General features: G+C 42.6%; 1 protein-coding gene across 2 annotated transcripts in view; it reads left to right on the top strand.

Moving 5' to 3' along the window:
• grin2ab (glutamate receptor, ionotropic, N-methyl D-aspartate 2A, b) overlaps positions 1-21,368 on the top strand; it is a 57,827-nt gene extending 36,459 nt beyond the window's left edge. For both annotated transcript variants that reach the window (XM_027015765.2, XM_027015766.2), the window contains 11 exons: positions 4,163-4,758; positions 12,828-12,942; positions 14,165-14,367; positions 14,674-14,839; positions 15,006-15,159; positions 15,296-15,421; positions 15,574-15,803; positions 16,054-16,214; positions 16,464-16,651; positions 16,890-17,128; positions 17,290-21,368. In XM_027015765.2, the coding sequence (XP_026871566.2) occupies positions 4,163-4,758; positions 12,828-12,942; positions 14,165-14,367; positions 14,674-14,839; positions 15,006-15,159; positions 15,296-15,421; positions 15,574-15,803; positions 16,054-16,214; positions 16,464-16,651; positions 16,890-17,128; positions 17,290-19,098 (3,987 nt within the window). In that variant the 3' untranslated portion in view covers positions 19,099-21,368. The remainder of the gene's footprint in view (positions 1-4,162; positions 4,759-12,827; positions 12,943-14,164; positions 14,368-14,673; positions 14,840-15,005; positions 15,160-15,295; positions 15,422-15,573; positions 15,804-16,053; positions 16,215-16,463; positions 16,652-16,889; positions 17,129-17,289) is intronic.
• The last annotated feature ends 740 nt before the right edge of the window (positions 21,369-22,108 follow it).

The raw sequence follows: 22,108 nt of genomic DNA, 5'->3' as shown, positions 1-22,108 counted from the left end.
ATATTTTGTGGAAATCTGTAGTTTTATCTTGTACATATAAACATCTATAGTTATCTAGACTGTGGCTTCATTGGGTCACAACTTTCCCAAACTTATGAAGATTTTTTTTCTCATAGGTGTTTTCATAAAGATGAAATGAACAATATGAAGCTGTTATGGAACACATTTCCTGAGCTGCGACAGTGCTCTTTGTAGTCAGTAGATATGGAATTCGGTTTCAGTACCAAAATATGCATTTTCAGCTGTAGCTAGAAAAAACAAAGGCAAAAAGCAAGCAAGCATAGAATTTCCACACTCCAAAAATGCATGGGAATGCATCACAAGTGCAGTGTACAAACCAATGACTACTGACAGCCGTTGGGATAGAGAGTGGCGTTGCTTATTAAGCTGGTTTATTACGTCTCACATAATCAAGTCCGAGCCTGAGTCGGGAGCTCGCCAAGTGCAAGGCACATAAATGTTGACTTGAGTTAGACTCAAGTCCTAAGCCTGGACTCAAGTGTTACCACCCTGCTTGCAAGTCATAAATTTAGGAAAATGTACAACTACTTGCCAAGCAGTGAGTGCAGAAAGCCATCAGAAAATTAGAATGACAGATATCTTTTTTTAAAACCTTGAACCATTCAGGGGAACTCTTGATTAAATATTAAATACCTTTTTGAAAGTCAGTCCTCTGCTAATGTCTTAATTTTTTATAAAAGTTTGCACGTCCAGTTGTCCACCAAACATTTGTTTTACTTATCATTGGCACATGAGTATGTTACAGTTATTGTGTGTAATTAATTAATGTGCCTGTCATATGTATGATGATAAAGTCAGAATGATTCTGGGTTTAGTAGATGTATGAGAATAATTAAACCTCTGTGTGTGTAATTATAATTCAGTCTGCTCTGAGCAAAGGCGCGAATGTGTGTGCGTCATCTCTGAACCAGACAGAGCACTGATTTGATGTTGAATTCATAACACTGACAGAACTTAGTTAAACATATGTTAAAAATATGACTAACATGATCTGGCCACAGCGTGTTCTGTGAAAGAGCTGGGGCTATGATGATCTGCTCCCCAAAGTGGGTGCACATGTACATTTTGGCTGTAGACATGTATATTTCTCTAGCAAGTCTCCCTAAATATTAAAGAATTAGGGTTAGTCAGCTGCAAAGTGTGAATCTGCCATCTCAAAAACCTTAACATAACAAATGGTAATAGGCGGGAGAAAATCGTAGCTGCAGTCAAATGAAAAACGAATCCTGCCATTATCTGTCCTGAAGGAAAGGATCAGGATATGGTTGAATATTGCCTTGCAGTATGAGTGCAGTTTTGCTTAAGCCGCATGAATTTCATGCACTAACTGGTTTCTGGGACTTGGACTTTTCTGATTTAGTTCCCCTTAAGATAAACTGTAATGAAGGCCTAATGAATTCATAGAGTTTGAGGTTTTTTTTTTTCCCGGAGTGCCCCGAAGGGCACATTAATGGAGACATTACGAGAGTGTCATCTTTGCATGCACCAGACAATAATGTGTTTCAATTCATGAAGGAAGAATCACAATGGAACACTTACACACACTTGCATGTCCGCTCACACGCACACACGTGCAGGTCACACAACATGTACACCTAAAAAGAGGACATACAGTACGTATGTGTACACGTACACAGTCAAGAGAAATGTTTGATGGATGAGTGTTTTTGGAGGTGTAATGCAAGGCTGGAAGAATGCCAGGGTGGAGGGTCTTTTTTCACAGTTGGATGAAACCGTGGTAGATGAGTGGATGTTTGGTATGAAGAAGTGCAGGAGTCTGAGAACAGCAGACGTCATGTGGAACTGTTTCGTGGGCTGAGGTTCGGATAGGGAGATCCAGAATCAAGGCCTTATTCTGAGTATTTGAGAGGTTTAATAGAATCGTTGGGACCAAAATGGTGTAGAATAGAACGAAGAAAGTAATTAAATGTGCTTTGATGAACAAAAATTGGGGTGAAGTGAATGAGGGAGTGCTTTGATGAAGGGAGTAGCGCTGGGATAAAACGGAGCACATTTGGGGGCAGAGTTTGATAAAATAATATTTTTTTAGGGTAAATGTTTGGCCAGAGGAGGGAGAGATAATACAGTCCAGTAATGGAAGAATATTCAGATATGGTAGTGTTGGAAGGGGAGTGATGTATGCTGGGGTACCACGGTAACGACGGTTTAAGTGTATTAAAAATTAGTAGAGAAACAATGGATTGGAAAAAACATTTTGGCAATTCCCAGAAATAGCAAATATTAAAAATGTTGTATACATGGGTCCCATTTAATGAGGAGGCCATTATTAAAACTGTAATGAATATTAAATATTTTGTATATTTGGTCCATTATGTTCCCATTTAATGGCCAAGCCATTATTAAAACTGAAATGGATATGCCTTGCATATTAAATGTACTGCATAAATGAAAAATCAAATACCTTCTAAAAAATGAAAGGGCATTTTAGACTTGTACTGGGATTCCTTCAATCACACCTCAAACTGAACGTTCCATTTAGATTTATTTAGATCTATTGAATCCTGCTAAAAAGGACCCCTAATAGCCCATAGAGTAAACTGTCCTGAGAGGTAATTTTGGCTTTGCATTCATTGTTTTCTGTGACACACACTTAGCACTGGGCAGGCAGGTGTCTAAGAAGATATAGCTGGGAAAAAGAACATACATATAGGGACTCATTTTAGATCCACACTACCCACAAAAAGACTTTGTGGCTAAAAGGTTATAATGCAGCAGGCCACAACAGCCAGAAGGTTTGATAACACAAATTACAGTTTATCACGCTTCTCACCTGGCGTAATGCGTTTGGAGCAATTAATGTTTTTTGACATTCACTTTAATCTTTGAATACGGAAATTTGTTCTGCCTGGCCTAATGGAGAAAGAGTGACACATGACATAAGAACGCTCTATTGGATATAGAGTGAAAGATGGAATACTTTTACTGAGGAATGTTTGGACAGAGCACAGGAGGGGAGGAATGGGGATATTGGATAGCGCTTTCAGAGCTCTTCCGATTAAAGCAATTTCCTGGTGAATCTTTCTTTTGTGTGTGTGTGCGCGTGTGTGGGTTGGAGTGTGTGTGTGAGTGAGTGTGTGCTCGCCTCCTGCTCTGCAGTTAAATCCAGGCCCTCTTCACATTCTTATCAACCCCCCTGCCAAACTGGTGAACCTCTCATCACCTCAAGTACCAAATATCGTGTTTGTGCGTGTGAACCTGTGTGATTAACTCCTGACACCCGATGCAAGAGTGGGCCTTGTCGATCAGAAATGCTGTGTGTACGTGTGCGTGCGTGTGCGTGCGTGTGTGTGTGTGTGTGTGTGTGTGTGTGTGTGCACGCATGCATGCGAGTGAGCGTATGCATGTGTGTTTACAGTGTGTGCATGACAGTATGAGTGTTGTAAGCATGTCCTCTAATCCAGTTCACTGTGCAGCCTCTCAAAATCTGAAATGCAGCGTGCACGATACACAACGGGACCAGTGGCAGAAACCATGGAGCCCAATTAGCGTGTCCCACCGATTTATTAACTACCTGCTGCAGTGGCTGGATTCCGTCTCAGCTCTGCGATGATCGCCTGCTTGGGACATGCGCTGATGTAAAGTTGGTTATCACACGCACGAAGGTTATGATGCTTATGGTGATGCTACTCGGTTCTCTTTTCTCTTCGCGGTTCAGTTTAACACTCTTACAGCCTTTTTCTTTCTGAAATGGAACGCCGCTCTGCTATTCGTGGCACGGCACACCACTAATCCCCTTTGTATATTGACACTTCTTTCTTAGCCTGTTTACGAGTGTAGCGCAGTGTGTATAAGCTCTGGGTTTTTAATCTGACCCCTCACATCAGCGACTGTGTCGGGGCTGCCGTTTAAGAAGACTCGTGACGGGTTTTGGAGAATATGTGCATGAATAACTGCGTGTTCTAAGATATCATGCTGTCACCTCTTGAAGAAGTAGGCATGATTCTAAACTGGGCTGGTGACTGCAGCAGGACTGTGTGGTGGCATTTTTCTTCTCCTCTCCATCTCTCTGCTCTGGTCTACCTTCTGACTGTCTACTTCTATTTCTCCTTCTCCCTCTCCACCTTTCTCTTGTCCCAGCCAACGTGCCTCTTTTATTCTCTCATCCCACCTCCCCCCTCAGGACTCCGGCTCATCCTTCTTCCAGTTCGGCGCCTCCCTCCAGCAGGAGGCGCTGCTGATGCTGGCCGTGATGGAGGAGTACGACTGGCACGTCTTCTCGGTGGTCACCACCAAGTTCCCGGGCTACCAGGAGTTCGTCTCCACCATCCGCGTGACGGTGGACCACAGCTTTGTGCGCTGGGACCTCCAGAGTGTGGTGACGCTGGAGGGCGTGGGTGAGCCGGAGGACCGGGCGCACGTCCAGCTCAAGCGCATCCAGTCGCCTGTCATCCTGCTCTACTGCTCCAAGGACGAGGCCGAGCTGGTGCTGTCCGAGGCGCGCTCGCTGGGCCTGGTGGGAGCCAGCTACGTGTGGATGGTGCCCAGCCTGACCACTGGCGACCCCGAGCGCACAGCTGACGCCTTCCCACCGGGGACCATCTCGGTGGCATACGACAAGTGGGACTACCCGCTGGAGGCGCGCGTGCGTGACGCCGTGGGCATCTTTGGCTCGGCTGCCGCCGCCATGTTCCGGGAGCAGGGACGCATCCCCGATGGGACGGTCAGCTGTTCCGGGCAGCAGGAGAAGCCGGAGGTGCCCGCCAGTACTCTGAGGAGGTAAGACAGCCTCGCTTCCTCTGGCCTGTGTAGAGAGCTGCTCACGCATGCTGTAAAATGGTGTATCATTACTGTGTGTGAACAGATGCTATAAACACTATGTTTTACAGTTGTTCCCGAATACCAGTATTGTGATTGAAATATGATTTGAAATGTTTGAACTAGGTGCACCCAGCTCGGAGATCTGGGTGCACCCATTCCCGGAGATCTACTACCGTGCAAAGTTTAATTCCAGGGAATACATCTATGGGCACTTTGAACAGATAAAACCATTCATGAGTATCGGCCTGTATTTTTGAGTCTAGACTGAAATGTATATATATTTTTTTGTGTTAGGGCAATTCAGCAGTAGTTATTTTTCAAGGATGAGCTGCAAAACAATGTTGGCGTAGAAGTAAGGTTGCCTCGTACACTTTGTTCACCTTCCCTCAATTGCTCTGCACCTCCCTATCGCCCAGGAACGTTTCTCACGTTAAGGGTTGTCCCAGCTGCCAGGGAGAAGAGTGAAGGATACTAAAGCTTCCCTCAGAATTTCTCCTTCCGTGGAGGTGTATGACAGAATACTCCAGAGTATCTAGTGTAGAAGAGTTTCATGGCTTTGGGTGGCAACATGGGAATGTGCACAGCATCCATATACATATACATTCCATCTTTTTAAAAAATGAGCATTTTCATCAACCATGTGCCAAATGGCAATGACAACCTACCAGTCTGAATTATTATGAAATAATGTCATCTGGATTGCACCATGCATCTAAGTTCACTAGACTTTTTATGTTAACTATATGATTATGATGTCATGTTGAAAATAACAGTAACAATTTTTTTTTTTTTGCCATTGTACTATAGTGGTATTTCAGGAAGAGAGGCAGTGATCGTCTCGTAATGGTGAGCGTTCTCTTGACTGTAATAATAATTTATCTCCTTAATGTATTATAGACTAATCAGATGATCAGTCTAAATCAAGCTATCAAGATGAAATTCTTTGCTTGGCTTACAGATGTTTGCCTGGTGAAAATAACTGTAAATCTTGTCAGTTTGACGCTAACCCAACTGCCAGATATTCTCAGTCTGGCCAGTTCTTGCGTTCTTTGTGACTTGTCCAGTGATACAGGTCAGTTCTCACCAAACAATACAATTGCTTGGAAAGTGCTCCACAGTGTTGTTATCCATTATTTCATCATACCTGTATCACTGCACTGACCAACAGTTGCTAAGTAACAACAATGGATGCTGGTCTACTCTAAGCTTACTCTAAGCTGCTCCTTTTTTGGGCAGACAAAAATGCCAATATTAAAGACTTATATTGCTTGAATTATTGCTTTGCTGCTTTGTTGCCTTACTTTTGCCCATTTGCTTAACAAAACCAGGTGTAAAAGCAATAAAACACATCAAGGTCATGTGCTATTGCCAACGTCATGGTTGTGACGGTCTGGCCGGCACTCACCTTCAGCCCGCCAACAAATCACAGCCGCAATTCCGTTCCTGATAAGTCGCTTCCTCTCCTGTTCCATTGCTTTAATAATGGCCAAAGTTTGTGTGATAAGCGCTGACACCTGAATGGCTTGCTGTTGGGGAATGCCTCCCTGTATGTGTGGAACAGCCTGCAGCTACAGAAAATGTACTACATCAACCACACATGGCTGTCTTCTTCTGGAAATCCAAGTGTTGTCGATCCTACTGTGCTTACAGGTTGAGGATTGACTATTGCCAGTGAAGTGTATGTGTTTTTCACAGTTATGGTAAGCGAATCCAGTCACGTAAGGGACATCCTGTACATCAGTGGATTAGACCTAAACAAATTGTCCTGGTTGGAGGGCGTCGTTTATGAACTGAAACATGCCTCTGCTCACAAGTAATTGTAGCCAGCTAATTGTAGCTAGCTAATTGTTTCTGGCATTTAGCAAGTTATGTGTGTTTTAGTAACAGCCTGTCCAAGGTCATATGCAGGGTTGTGGCAAATGATCCCAGGAATATTAATGTCACAGCCAAGGATCCTTTGCAAAAGTGAAAAGCTGTAGAAGGGGTGGGGTTGGGGGATGGAGGGCACATATAAGAGTGCCATGGCACCTGTTCTCTACCAAAACAAAAAATGCGAGGAGGCTTTTTACTTGGCAGCGGTTTACAAGATGTTCACCTGCTTCAGTCTGCGAATTCCGCGTGGTGCCGGATATAGAAACAGGGACATTCCCAGTTCTACAGTAAACGGACCTCCCCTCTCCCTGCCTCCTTTCCAGTTCCCGAAACAGCATTTGTAATTGAATGATATTCAAATACCTCAATGAAATGAATATTGGGGTCAAGCACCAGTGGCACATCAATGCAGTCAGAGAAAGATGTGGCTATCAAAGTTGCTTTTCAAGCATTGTATATTTTTTTATTATTATACATTTTTCTTGATGAAAGCGCAGCTATACGGAGTTGCCATGGGTTACCATCAGCCACTGCTTTCACAGCACTGGTAACCGTCTGCTCCGAGTAGGTGTTTCTTTTGATCCTTCCCCACTCCCCTGGTTGCTAAGACTGTCTGTATCTGGGACACCGCCGACACGCTACATCGTGGGAACATTTTACATGACGCCACTATTCCACCCTGCCTGTATTAACCTTTAAAAGGCACCCAGGACATATTTGTAAGATCTTATATCGCAGAGTTATAAGTGCAGGTGCATGGTGGAGCTACATATCTCTGCTCTATGTGGAGGATTTCGTATCATGCCGCAGAAACCCCCAGAAAGCTATTGGAGTTTCAGAATCAGGGAAATGTGTTTCATGATGAGGAATGGCACCGCACGGTCAGCAAAGTTTCGTTATGTGGGTCAGAAACTGCTCATTAATGCTGGACAGAGACTTCGCTCATTATTACACCAGCGCTGGCCTCTGTGTTGGTCTGCAGTGACTCGAGGCAATCAAACACAGCATGTAGCAACACAATACAGAGTCACTTGACTTGAGGCAGCCACACATAGAATGACTCGAGGCAGTCACACACAGAATGACTTGAGGCAGTTAAACATAGAAGTGACTCGAGGCAGTCACACACAGAATGACTTGATGCAGTCACACACAAGGATTTGAGGACGTCACACACAGAAGGCAGTAGCTGTATCTGTGCAGTAGGTATACATCTGACCATGTCCATCTTCAGCATCTGTCAGTAGACGAAACCCCATTTCTCTGCCTAAGTCTGTTGCTTAATTAAGCTTCTTTTCATGCACTAAACATTTTTTTCTCTGCCTATCTGTCTGTCTCTCTGCCTGTCTGCCTATGTCTTGGCAGCCAGTAAAGGATTTCTGTATCATGAACGCTTCGACAGAGCACCGTGCTCTTCTGTGCGCCTCGGCCGAAAGTTGCCGCAGCGATGCTGGGTATCTGCGTATGTGTTTGATGTGTCACAGTTCACTGCGTCCTATCAGCCTCAGCCAGACCTGCACTATCTACACCCGCACACCCACTGACTCGACACCTCCCAGACGGATTCTCACTCAGGGGATGTGTGTCTGTGTTCGCCTGCGTTTCAGTGTGCGAGAAGCTGAGGAAGGTCTCTTCATGAGCTTTCCTGCAGGAAACACTTTCAGAGAATTTGCAAATGACAGTCCCATTGTTTTACACTGTTTACAGGTGTTTAGAGCTGGAGACACATAATATGTTTCACAACATTTGTGAAAACTCTTCTGATAGAAATTTATTTGCTGACTGATGGACTTGACTGATGGTTTACATCTGTGTGTGTCCATCATTTTAGATGCAAAGCACTTCATGTAACTGGATTGTAACTCACTCACTCATGGTTAGCAAGCAGTATGTTCTCCACTAGGTGGCGTTACTGGGAAAATACATCAGGGGTAATATGTCAGAGTGTTGCTTCGTAACAATGAAACTGTGTCCTTAATTATTTATTTGCCTTCAGTTTGACTCCCAGACAGTCATTTACATTTTTCGGCATGTTTTGCATTTTTAACATGGGCAAACAAATTATTTTGTTTTTATGCCTTGTCATATTTGTTGTAATAAGAATGTTAAAAAAGCATTATAATTAAACAAAAATAATTTGTTTGTTCTTTCAGTTCAAAAAAGAAACATTTGGCTTTAACAAGTAGTTAATCTTTGTCTGGTTTACTTTGGTTACCTCTGTTTTCTCTTCATAGTCAGGAGATTTTTCACCTAAAAACATACAAAAACCCACACATTCACACAAACACCCACACACAGCCAATTTGTGGAAGTTCATTTGTCCCAGACTCTTGTGATGCTTTTATATCTGTGGCATGACCATAAATGCCCTCTCTCTCTAAAGAGCCTCTAGCCTTTCGAGGACTTCTGTGCTTAACTCCACTCTGAATCTGGAAAAAAAATCATTTTGCTTGAGGTACTGCTGCAGACATGCTTTTATTAGCCTAAATGGTCAGTGCTTCCAGAATACCATTAGTAAGACGGATTCAGTTATGGGTCAGGAAATCCTTATGTTTATTTATAACTCATCCATTTCATAAGGGCAGAAAGATTGCCTACTTGAAGGTAGCTCAACCTGTTTTGACGGGTTAAGTTATTGACCTTGTCTGTTGCCAACGTAATCAATCAGTGATGTAAAAAAATGGCTAATTTGATCTATTTATAATTACCTTCATCTTGGCCAATAATCTGGGTGGTTTTCCTCTTGTTTTTACTGGGAGCTTTCTGTATTGTGTTGCTACATATCACAAGAAGACATCTCAGCCATCTTGGGGTCATTCCAGGGAAGTACACTACTCAACACATACTGACATATCTCAGACACATCTAATAAAATTGTCTATCTTGAAAAATATTTTTCCAGGTGAGCCACTGTCTTTTGTGATCCACTCCTTTTACAAGCAAGGTTTGCACGTTAACGGTACAGTCGACAGCAGGGCTAGTATGAAATCAGCAAATGGGATCGTATAGCCAGACACAGTCGGAGTCGATAAACGGGAGAAATGGATTGGACAGCGGAGCAGGCCCTGCAGAAGGAGCGGCCTAGACATGGGCAATCAGTCGCCTGAAGACTGATATAACACGTGGAATCAATTATACTCATGCTTGGTTCATTTTGTATGACTTTCTTTGTTTATATGGCATACAAAATCTTTAACCATCCTCCCTAGACCTGAATATTCATGTGAGTCAGCCCTATTATGTAAACATTGTTTAGTCCTTGTTTTTATTATCAAACTCACAGTTGTGTCCACCACTTAAAACACTTAGATTCCTTTCCTTCCTTATGCATCCTTTAACCTAGATACTGATCTGAATTAGTCATACATACCAATGTTCAGCGTTATAATACTGTTCTGTAATAATACATTTTGTGATGATTTATGGCAAAAATATGCAAGTATTTGGTCAGACTCTTGTTTTGACCTCTATTTTAAATAAGCTTTTCTCATGTTTGCTTATAGAGTGAAGCACATACGCGCGCTCACACACACACACACACACACACACACACACACACACACACACACACACACACAGAATGACATGTTTATTTAAGAGAACACTCTGGCACAGCTGTGGGAAAAGTCAGTGCTCATTTTTCTGCAGTGGTGAACTCTGATATATACACTATGCCCATGCCTCCTCCTCACACACACAGACACAAACGTTCACGCAGACACACACACACACATGCACACACGCCCACACGGCTGTGTCTATGCAGCAGGTGTGGTTTTGATACAGTTCTCTCTCCAATTGTGCCTGAAGCTAAACCCCATTTTCAACTCATGTTTCTGTCTCTTAATTAAGTCTGTGTGTGTGTGTGTGTGTGTGTGTGTGTGTGTGTGTGTGTGTTTCTGTGCTTTTTGAATTGTACACAGCTGAGCTGTTCTGTTTCATATGGGGGAGGGTATTTATTATCTGGCATGTGTTTTTATGTGAATGGTATTATTATTTTTGTTGTGCATTTGTAGCATTTTCGTTCTTTTTAACCATTTTAGTATTTAGTATTTGGTTTTAAAATTTTGTACTTGCTTCTAAATGGGAAGCCATAATGGAAGGCATGATTATAACAGCAAGCCCTTAGTCCATATACTGCTCCTCACTGGTCTGAAAATGTGCAATGACATTGAAGCATTTGCACAACAAATTCCCAAAACACCACCAGGTGCGTCTGCTTGAGCTGACAACAGAAGTCACAATGGCAGCCAGACAACCTTTCATTGCTGAGTGACGCCTGCCTGGCTGAAACAGTCCTGCTTGCAAGAAAAACGAGAACTGGAGTTAAAGGGCATCTGCGGTACCAGGTCTCAAAAAGCGACATTTTACCTCCTATAGGCCATATTGCACAGGTCTGGCTTGGAATGGAAATGACCCTCTTGCCTGCCAAGGCTGGCCACACAGGACCTCTGTGCTCTCTGTGTGAACCAGGCCCACTCAGGCCATTGGGGAGGAATGGAGAGCAGACTTTCCTCTCTGACCTCTGAGAAGGGTGTGAAGGATGAGCATAATTACTCTAACTCATACAGGATTGCATCCAGACCCGAGATGGGGCATCCTTCCCCAGAGGCATGACTGGATCCAATGCATAGCACCTGGCCACAAGCATTTTCCTGGAAATTGATTTACTGAGGTGTCCCTGAATCAGGACCATAAAATAAGGACCTGGTTATGTTGTAGTGGGAAGTATGGTGTGGGGGCTACCTAGTAGCTGGAGCAAATCCTGAATAGGAACATGTTTCAGTAGAAGGTTTTTGGTTGATTTAGATGTGGTGGTTGTTTCCTCCTGTCTGCTCTATTAGAAGGAATGTGAGCCCTTGCTCCAGATATAGAGCATCTAAGATGCTCCAGGAATTGCCTTTATTGGAATATGACGCATTGCATAATGGGAGCTGTGATTCTAAAAATACAAGAAAACTTGTTTTCTGCCTTGGGTAAAGAGAACACTCGATCTCTGACTTGACGTGGGTTGGGAATGCGTTAGATCTGGCCCAGACCGTAGGTGGGGCTAAACTTAGATGCTGGGGGAAGGAGCCAGCTTATGGACGCATCTGTATGGTGATTCGGGCCACGGGGATAGGGGCTGCAATTCTTGACGCTACCGTCGATGCTCTGTCATCTAAAGGCGGCCTGGTCTTCGAGGATCTCTGCGAGGGAAACTGAGCCTGTGGTTAGTCTTCTAGCCTCTACCACTGAAACACACCCAAAGAGTTAGCTTTGTTACTTTACACAGCAGTGTTTGCATAAAAGTACAAATATAGATGCTTACACACTCACTGCTCAGACAAAAAAAAAAAAAAAAAAAAAGCCCAAATGGAAATATAGAAAGAGTAACTAACAAACAGTTATAGAAACTGAACAAATAACCTAACCTAATGACATAAAAATAGCTTAGGTAAGCAAAAGAGGTTAACAGGTGGCTACACAATCATGTCAATATATCTGTGTTCTTGAGTCCTGGAGGCTTAAATATGCATTAGCTGGACACTCCACAGCCAGCCAGAAGCTAATGTCTTCAGGTATCACTGAAAAGCTCTGCTTAATTAAAAATAAATCTAATGTTTTTCTTGGTGATTGAATCTGTTTCTAGGTGTGTGTGTGGGTGTGTGTGTGTGTGTGTGTATGTATGTGTGTGTGTGTGTGTATGTGTGTGTGTGCGCGCGCGTGTGTACGTGAGTAATGTGTAAGTGTGTGGGTGTTTTGATCTAAATACAGAATTTTAATTTTAAAGTAGTATATAATGGCAACTATGTTTACATTTACAGCATTTGGCAGACATTCTTATTCAGAGCAACTTATAGAAGTGCTTTATTGTCTACTCAGAATCATTTATGCTAAAAGAAGGTAAAGACTACATCAATGAAACGGCTATAAAAAGACACATAGCTGAACATCTACACACATTATGATAGCTAAACCATATACAGTTTACTTACCTTGTCAAGTTCAGATTTGTCATTACCAGTCACGTGAATGGTGGCCTTTTAACAAATAACTTTTTGTGCCGGTTTCAAAACACCAGAGCCGTCGTATGCTAGTTTTACACCTCTTCTGTTATGTGAGGTAATTAAGTCGCATATTGTGTCTATGTGTTTATTTATTTGCGTTTCCAGGTATATGATGGGTGTTGATCTGGACGGCAGGGATCTGTCTTTCATGGACGATGGTTACCAGGTAAACCCTAAACTGGTGGTCATCGTGCTCAACACAGAGAAGGAATGGGAGAAGGTGAGGTCAGATGTTTGTTCTCGAATGCAGCTGCTACAATACTGACTGTAGAATAGTATTCCACGATGTATAAAAAAGAGGTCGTTTGGTAAATAAAGAAGCAAACTGAGGGTAATATTCCGTTGTGCGAGGAATGCTTCAATATTAGAAATACATTTGACAAAATCTTTAGCTTGTGATTTGCTTAAATGTCCACTGAACCATTTATCTTTATTCTTCAAGCCAAACAGCTGTCTGAAACATTGTATAGAGCTCAGCTCCGGCGTTCCCTCTTCAGCCTCCAATCATGGCGCATGCCGTATCGACTCATTAGACTGTGAGGGCGATTTGTGTCTTTAGTGGATTTTTGGAGCACTGTAGTGCTCTCAGTTTGCTCTTTCTCTGCTTTTTCAATTTTGTTAATTGACTAAATAATGTGTTCATTTTCTTTATAATAATTGAAGAGTCTCACCCTCCTGTTCTCTATTCCCGTTGGTTTTAGATACTCTCTCTCTCTCTCTCTCTCTCTCTCTCTCTCTCTCTCTCTCTCTCTCTCTCTCTCTCTATTTCTCTGTGTGTGTCTCCCTGCTTCTTAATCACTTGCTCACTCACATGTTCTTTTAATGAGTTGTTGTTTTTCTGAGGTGCATTGGATGCTGTGTGTTTTGACAGCACCCTGTAGTGTGTGAAGTCTCTTTCTTTCATTGTCTCTCTCTGTCTCTGTCTCTCTCTCACTCTTTCTGTCACCCACTCCCTCTCTCTCTGTCTCTCTTCCTCCCTCCTTCTCCTGATCTCTCTCTCTCTCTCACACACACACACACACACACACACACACACACACACACACACACACACACACAAACAATCAACACAGACACATTAAAACCCTGCAGTGAGTGTGTGAAGAGTGTGGCACTAATCATTTCTCACTGCATTGGGCTGGAACAGGGGTGTGAGTAGATGGTGCTAACAGAGCTTACACACTCTCACACACATACAAACACACACACAAACAGGCACATACACACACAGACATACATAATAACACAAACATTCATTGGACAATTACAACACATCAGTGTTAAACATACTCCCATTAGACTGTCCACACACAATCACACAGTAACGCAGAGGCCATTAAGACAAAGAAGGAGGAGGTGAATGTAAGAACAGTGTGTGTTTGTATACATCTGTTTCAAAGAGCCACTATTGAATTTGTGTGTGTGTGTGTGTGTTGCTGTAGATGGGGCGTTGGGAGAATCACTCACTGATTCTGAGGTTCCCTGTGTGGCCTCGCTACAACTCATTTGGAGACACAGATGCAGACGAGAACCATCTAAGCATTGTGACTTTGGAGGAGAAACCATTCGTTATTGTAGACGACGTGGACATTCTGACAGGAACCTGCATGCGTAACTCAGTGCCCTGCAGGAAACACCTCAAAGAGTGAGTCTCAGCTCAGCCACAGCAGAAAAGGATATGTGCAAACTGTTAACGAAATGCACCTGCAATCCAAAGGGTGGTATATTTTTCATCACTCAAACTTCAAATATTGTTTGTCTTAGTAAATAAAGAGTATATTTTGGTTTAGTATCAAATATTTGACGTGTGTAATAATGGTGTGTTGAAAATAACAATTTCCAATCCAGGGTTTGTTTTTTATTGTAGATCATCATAATAAAACAGGAGGTCCATTCTGTTAAAAATGTTGCCACTGTATATATTGTGCATGTCTGTGTGTCTGTATTACAGTAACAGTACTGGGGGCACCTATATCAAGCAGTGTTGTAAGGGCTTCTGTATAGATATCCTGAAGAAGATAGCCAGGAATGTAAAGTTTACTTATGACCTTTATTTGGTCACCAATGGCAAACATGGGAAGAAGATCAATAACGTGTGGAACGGCATGGTGGGAGAGGTCAGTCTATAATAAATGAATAATTATTATTTTCTTGAATTCATTATTCATTATTATGAATTATTAATTCATGAATTCATTATTTCATAATTCTGTCTATTTTCTTGTCATTCCCTTCACCCATTCATATGACGCATCTGTTGTTTTTTGCTCTCTCCTCCTGTAGGTTGTATACAAGAAGGCTGTTATGGCTGTCGGTTCGTTGACCATAAATGAAGAGAGGTCAGAGGTCATTGACTTCTCTGTCCCATTTGTCGAGACAGGCATTAGTGTGATGGTCTCCCGCAGCAACGGAACAGTCTCCCCCTCTGCATTTTTGGGTAATCGAGCACTTGGAAAACATCTCAACCTCCAGCAACATTTCCCTCTGAGATCTCCTTTTTTTTTCGCCGTTTTTTCTTGGTTTGGTGCTCTCTAAGATTCACAACCGTCTCACTCCTCTTATTCTGCCCTCAGAACCTTTCAGTGCTTCGGTGTGGGTAATGATGTTTGTGATGTTGCTCATCGTCACGGCGATTGCTGTCTTCCTGTTTGAGTTCATCAGTCCACTGGGCTTCAACAGAAATCTAGCCCAGGGCAAAGGTATGAAAACTAGGATGAAACTTGCATTTGTGGTGTACAAACTGCTAGATACACATCATATTAAATGGCACCTGAACAACAATAAACATCAGATCGTTAATGTAAGATGCCCGATCTTCTCACTCAAAGGTCCTCTCTCTCCCTCTCACTAGACCCTCATGGTCCATCCTTTACAATTGGCAAGGCCATATGGCTATTGTGGGGTCTGGTCTTCAATAACTCTGTGCCAGTGCAGAACCCTAAAGGGACCACCAGTAAGTTCATAGTGTCTGTGTGGGCTTTCTTCGCTGTGATCTTCTTGGCCAGTTACACTGCAAACCTGGCTGCCTTCATGATCCAGGAAGAGTTTGTGGACCAGGTCACTGGCCTCAGTGACAGAAAAGTAAATATATTTTTTATGTTCTTGCCATTTTATTGCCATTTCTTCTCAATACATAAAGCCAAACACTGTTTATTTAGGCACTTAAACAATTTCACTCATCCATAACTTGTATCTTACTGTTTACTGTAAAGATTTATGTTCAAAATATTGCTTTACAATAAAACCTAATCCTGTATTTAGGTTTTTGTGCTGCTAGTACTGCTTAGTGACCCTTTAAATAGTCCTAATAAATTTTGCTTGTTCCTTACAGTTCCAGAGTCCATATTCCTTCTCACCACCATTTCGGTTTGGCACAGTCCCAAATGGTAGCACGGAGAGGAACATCAGGAAGAACTACCCAGACATGCACCAATACATGGTCAGATACCACCAGACTGGAGTCCAGGACGCACTCATTAGCCTTAAGACTGGGTATGGTCACATTAGGCTAATTTACTGGATGTGAACCCTTGAAGCAACACTTTAGTGAGATAAAATATTTATAGCAGCATACTTGAATTCCTATCTGAGCCATGCGATAGTATGTTTTGGCTGACTGATATTAAGTGTGAATTCTCTAATTTCATTCAGTTCCTCAGTTGTAACCTGTCACATCCTCCAGCTATTGCAGTGGTACTTCCCTCATGGGGCAAGTGAATTATTCATTATTGGTTTGTACAGCAAACTGGATGCATTCATATACGATGCAGCCGTGTTGAACTACATGGCAGGGCGAGATGATGGCTGTAAGCTGGTGACCATCGGCAGTGGCTACATTTTTGCCACCACTGGTTATGGCATTGCCCTTCAGAAAGGATCCTACTGGAAGCGTCTGGTGGACCTTGCCATCCTTGGGATCATCGGAGATGGTAAGACTATGCATTTATGTTTTTATGTTTCTTTATCTACCTTTCATTCCAAACATCAAATATACTGGTGGCTACATGTCAGAATGTCAAAAAAAAACAAAACAAAAAAAAACGGTGTCCATTCTTTTCAACATTTATCACCTTTGTAGGGATTTCAGTGTATGAGAATGTGATAGTCATTGTCTTTCTGTAATGTGCGATTCAGGGTTGAAGGTTTATACGTTTACTTTTTCACTAGGAGAGATGGAGGAGCTCGAGGCCCAGTGGCTGACGGGTATCTGCCATAATGAGAAAAACGAAGTGATGAGCAGTCAGCTGGATGTGGACAACATGGCTGGTGTGTTCTACATGCTGGCAGCTGCCATGGCCCTCTCCCTAATCACCTTCGTCTGGGAGCACCTTTTCTACTGGCGACTCCGTTACTGTTTCACTGGCCTGTGCTCTGGACGACCTGGACTCCTCTTTACCATAAGCAGGGTAAGGAATACAATGGAACTCAAGCTGTGACAGAAACAAACCCAGTATAACTTAGCTGATGACAGTTTAAATCTTGTTACATAAAATCAGGTTACATAAAATCATTGTTCCTTTGCCTGTCTGTTTCTGCCTTTGCAATGTTGGTCTATACTTCTCCTTAGGGTATCTGGAGCTGTATTCATGGTGTTCACATTGAGATGAAGAAGCCTCCTGAGTTGGATTTCAGTCCTCAGGCCAACATGTTGCACCTACTGAAATCCGCCAAAGAGATTACCACCCTGGGGGTAACATCACCTAAAAGGCCAGTCTCTAGCCTCCTCCCTCATAACTCAGGATTGCTGGAACTTATGACTGGGAACAAAGGCAACAGCCTCGCACCAAAAGACATTGGCTACAGCAACTCCAACACCATACTTGCCAATCGCCACAAAGAGACTCTCAACAATGCCCTTTTGCCTGGCCAGCGTGCTTTTAGTCTTGCAGATGCCCAGCCTGGGCCTGGCATGCCGGGTGACAACAGCACAGGAGGCAGTGACACATCACGCGCTCCAGCCTCTAAGTCTCGTGCACTCTGGAAGAAGTCAGTGGAGACACTGCGGCAGAACCAAGGACCTAGCGACGATTCCCCGCCTTCCGTAGCCCCGCCGATGGAGCCTCGTGCCGCTATGAAGAGCCAGCGGTACTTGCCTGAAGATGCGCCTGCGCGCTCGGACATGTCGGACTGCTCTGGGCGTGTGGACCTGCAGAAACAGCACAAGGTCAAAGAGACATTGCGAAAGCGCAACCGTCTGCCGCGGGACCTAAGCGACGTGGAGCTGTCAACGCTGCGCAGCCAAGCCAGCCAACAGAGCAACCACAGTGGCCAGATCTACTCTCAAAGCAGTCAGGGGAGCCAGATCTACACCATCGACTCTGTTGACCAGGAGCATGGAATGCACTACCCAGACATATTCAGCGAGCACAGGGACAACAAACATCGTCCTCCCTCTTCCTCTGAGCAACAGCCAATTCTGCAGCTGAACAGCAGTCTGCTCACTCAGGCTCATGAGCCAGACGTCATGCAGACCACCACTGCAGCAAAGGAGAAGAAATACAACACGTTAAGCAAGCCCGGCGGCGGATCTGGACTCAGTCCTGGCGGGACTGGTTCTGCCCAGGACCACCGACAAACACACTGCCGTAGCTGCCTGTCAAAGGTGTCCAGCTACTCTGGGCTTTACACGGTACGGTCTCCTCAGTACCGCTGTGATGCCTGTCTACACTCTGGCCATCTGTATGACATCAGTGAGGATCAGTTTCTGCACCCTAATGCAGGTGTCTGTGGCATACGGGTTGGGAGTGTGGACAGGAATTTCCCTGCCTTTCTGGCACAGCCTGATGCTTCCTTTACAGCTTATCTTCCCCAGAGTGACCAAGAGGGCGAAGGGCTTATCAGTCACTATCAGAACGAGGGTGTCATCATCCATCGTCAGCACTCTTATGAGAACCTGCCCCAAAGGAATTCCTCACGTCGTGTCAGCCTGCAGGACAACGCCCCTTATGCCAACCTGCCTGCTTCCACCTTGATACTGGACAAGCCCCCAAAGAGCCAGCAGACCACGCACCTTAACCACACGCTTGCTGGAGTGGGCGTCAGTGGGCTCGGCATCGGCCAGCGCAGCAAATCGATGTATCCGGGCCGTCCGACGGAGAACCCTTTCTTGCAGACGCTCCGTGACGACCAGCGCCTGGCTCATGGCCGCAGCTCCACAGACATTTATAAACAGCTGGTGCCGCTCACATTAGGTCAGGTTGCTGATGGCAAGGGGCTCAGCATAGGGGTAGCGACCCCCGACGTCTTCTACCCTGAGCATATCATGCCTTATGTAGCCCCTCCCATAATCGGCACATACCCAACCCCTAGGGCAATGAGTGCTGGTGGTGCCCGACGTGTCTACAAGAGGATGCCTAGTATCGAGTCCGATGTCTGAAAGAAAGAGAAAAAGAGGCAGAGAGACAGAGAGACCAAGACAGAAAGAGGCACAAAAGCACCAGTGTTTCCACATGGATATGAATTAACATTAAGACAGCTTTTTGGACTGTGAAGCTTTACAACCAGGAGGGAAAAAAAACACATACATTTGGAATATATTTTGTTTTATCACTCTTGGGCGAATCTGTCAAAGTTCAACATTGAATCAGGTCCTCCCCTCTGGTTGAGCTGCAGCTCTGTCTTCCACATGAACATGCAGACAGGACGCGCAACAAAAGCTGCTGGACACTGTGGGGCAGCTCCAAAGAGTTCCCTCTCCCCAATGACAAATGAGTAACCGTGAGCAACATACGTACCATCTTGCACAAATGAACAAGTGTGCACTATGAATGAAGTAATGCATTTGTGCACATAATAGATGAAGACAAGCAACAGAACAGAACAACAGAAGTCCTTATTACAATGCAGGTCTATTTACACACATATACAAACACACAAAAACTCAATACAAAGTTATAATATGCACAAAAAACCTTTGCTTGGTTCAAAGCCTAAGAGCCCTCAAGCTAAAAAGGTAATGATTAAAAATTAAATACATATATAAAAAAATTAAATACATAAATAAAAATGTAATATAACAGATAAACAGAGGGTGGAACCGCACCCAGTCTACAGTGAAAAGAATTGGTTGAAAATAATTTCTTTCATGCAAAGCAAACTACCTAACTGAGACACTTTTAAATTACTCCATATATTTTGGATACAATAATATGAAAAACACCTGGTCATCATTGGCCTTAGACCATATTAGTTTAGAATGATATGTTTCTGGAAATGCCCCTAATGGTCAAAGACCCAATTGTCCTCCCCACTTATCTTACCCTGCCTGTATGCCAAACACATGAGCTGGAAGACACTGATCTTCTATTGGCCACCAGTGTTTGGCACCTAACGCACACTACTAAATTTTATTACATTGAGGTTATTTCTATAGTTATCTAGAAAATAAGGAGACAGTCATTTTTACACAGGTTTATGCACTGCCAAGTATTTGACTAAGTGGTGTGCAAAGCATATGATTGTTATAGTGTAATATATAAATAAGAAGTTAGAAATATTTCTCTCAAATCGACCTCTTGTTCCATATGTGAAAAACTGTGAATTCAGCCATCTTCTAGGGTGTTTCATTGTGAAAATTATGCTAGGGCACCGGAACATTTGTCCACTAATGAGAACTCATACGGCTACTCAAAATATAGGGAGTGAATATATCTAGATTCAAGTTTGTGACTCCTCTAACATAAATTCTACATGTTAATCTTTGAAATACTGAAATGTACAATATTCTTTGTAGGCAGCCAGACACTTAGCAGATGGTCTGTTATAGCACTGAAGGTAAGCGTGTAGTGTGTTTATTTGTGACATCACAAAAAGCTTACATTTTCTGTGTCCAAGTAAATCTGCTCCACTTTATGACTAAATCAGGCCACTGAGTCATATGTTAAGTATAGAACTAGGGGTCGATTTGAGACACACCCTTAGAAGTGGAAACCCAGGGATCTATGTTTTATGGTTTCCGAAAAGACTTCGGAACGATATTGTACTGTGAGGGCCCACGCCAACAAATGATGTCACGTATTGCACTGCAGGACCACGGAACTACAAAGAACTTCCTGATTGCCTCCAATGCACAAAACACATCAATTCCTGCAGAATTAAACCACATGCCCATACTTCACTAAAATTTTTGGTTGTTTCTAAATATAACGGTTGTTCCAACAATATGCACATTATCAGGTTGCAATATAATATTTATGTATGAAATTTCCTAGTTTTAATATGTTTTATTATTAGTTCACTTAATTTATGAATTGTAATACATGTGGAATTAATTTATTATGTGATTTAATTGCGTATGTATAAAAAGATATCAGCATGTTAATCTTCTCTATGGTCAGACTTTCAGAATTGTTCTTTTTAATTTTTGATGTGAATGGGAGTAAATGTTTACAGTGAATATGGAAATATGGATTCATCTCAAATGTGATTTTGATTCTCATTTGAATACAAGCATAAAAGTATTGTATGGAAAAAAATGTCAAATTGGACCACATGTTTCTGTTTTCAGTTAATTGTATCTGAAATCAAACGATAATAGCATTTCAGGGTGTATACTGGTTGAGAAGCTCAATAATAATTATGATATTACAAAAACTATACAGAATTAGAAGTACCACTGCAATTTGTTTTTCTTAAATCATGTTTAAGTTCTTATTATGTCAGTTTGCCTCTCTAAAAACCTGATTGCAGTCCTAATTTTGGTTTCTTGCAAATGGGTAAAATTGTGTGACAATTAAAGCCTCAGTCAATAACTGATGAAGTGGTATCATGGCAACCCCAATATTAGATTTTTACTACTGCTGAGCTTACTAACAAAAGCACTTCTATTGTATTTTAATGTTTAATGTTTGAAAAAAAATGTCTTTTTGTTCAAAACTAAAACCTATGGGTGGTTCCTGACTGGCACTTACTTCCAGTTTGAGTTAATCTGGTTTTGATTAATTTGATTAATTTTATCTTATACACTGCTACAGCATACCTGTTCATCATTTTCACCATATGGAATACCATATGGAATGTATGGCATTCACCATTAGAATAATTAATTCTAAATTTGACTTTAATACAAGATGCATATACAATTAACCCTCACTGCCTTGCAGTTATCTTAAAAATCTATTCAGACAGACCTAAATTCACAACCTTTGTGGACACTCTCCTTAACATAGATTTTAGTTCATTAATTGACTAGACTAAATATATGAATATGGAACCCACCATATTCTGACATTCCTCTAAAGGGTTGTGGTGGAATATTTTCCATCACAGGGTCTCTCTCATAAACATGCTCTGACATTAGATTTTAGTCAGATTAGTGACAGATCTTTAACAAATTAACAACAGATCTATCTCACAAAGATTTGATGTGCCTACTTTTTCTGTGATGC

This window comes from Electrophorus electricus, chromosome 16 (assembly GCF_013358815.1).
Source record: "Electrophorus electricus isolate fEleEle1 chromosome 16, fEleEle1.pri, whole genome shotgun sequence".
Taxonomy (NCBI): Eukaryota; Metazoa; Chordata; class Actinopteri; order Gymnotiformes; family Gymnotidae; genus Electrophorus; species Electrophorus electricus.
Note: the sequence above shows the minus strand (reverse complement) of the source record. Positions and strands in the feature narration are given on the sequence as shown.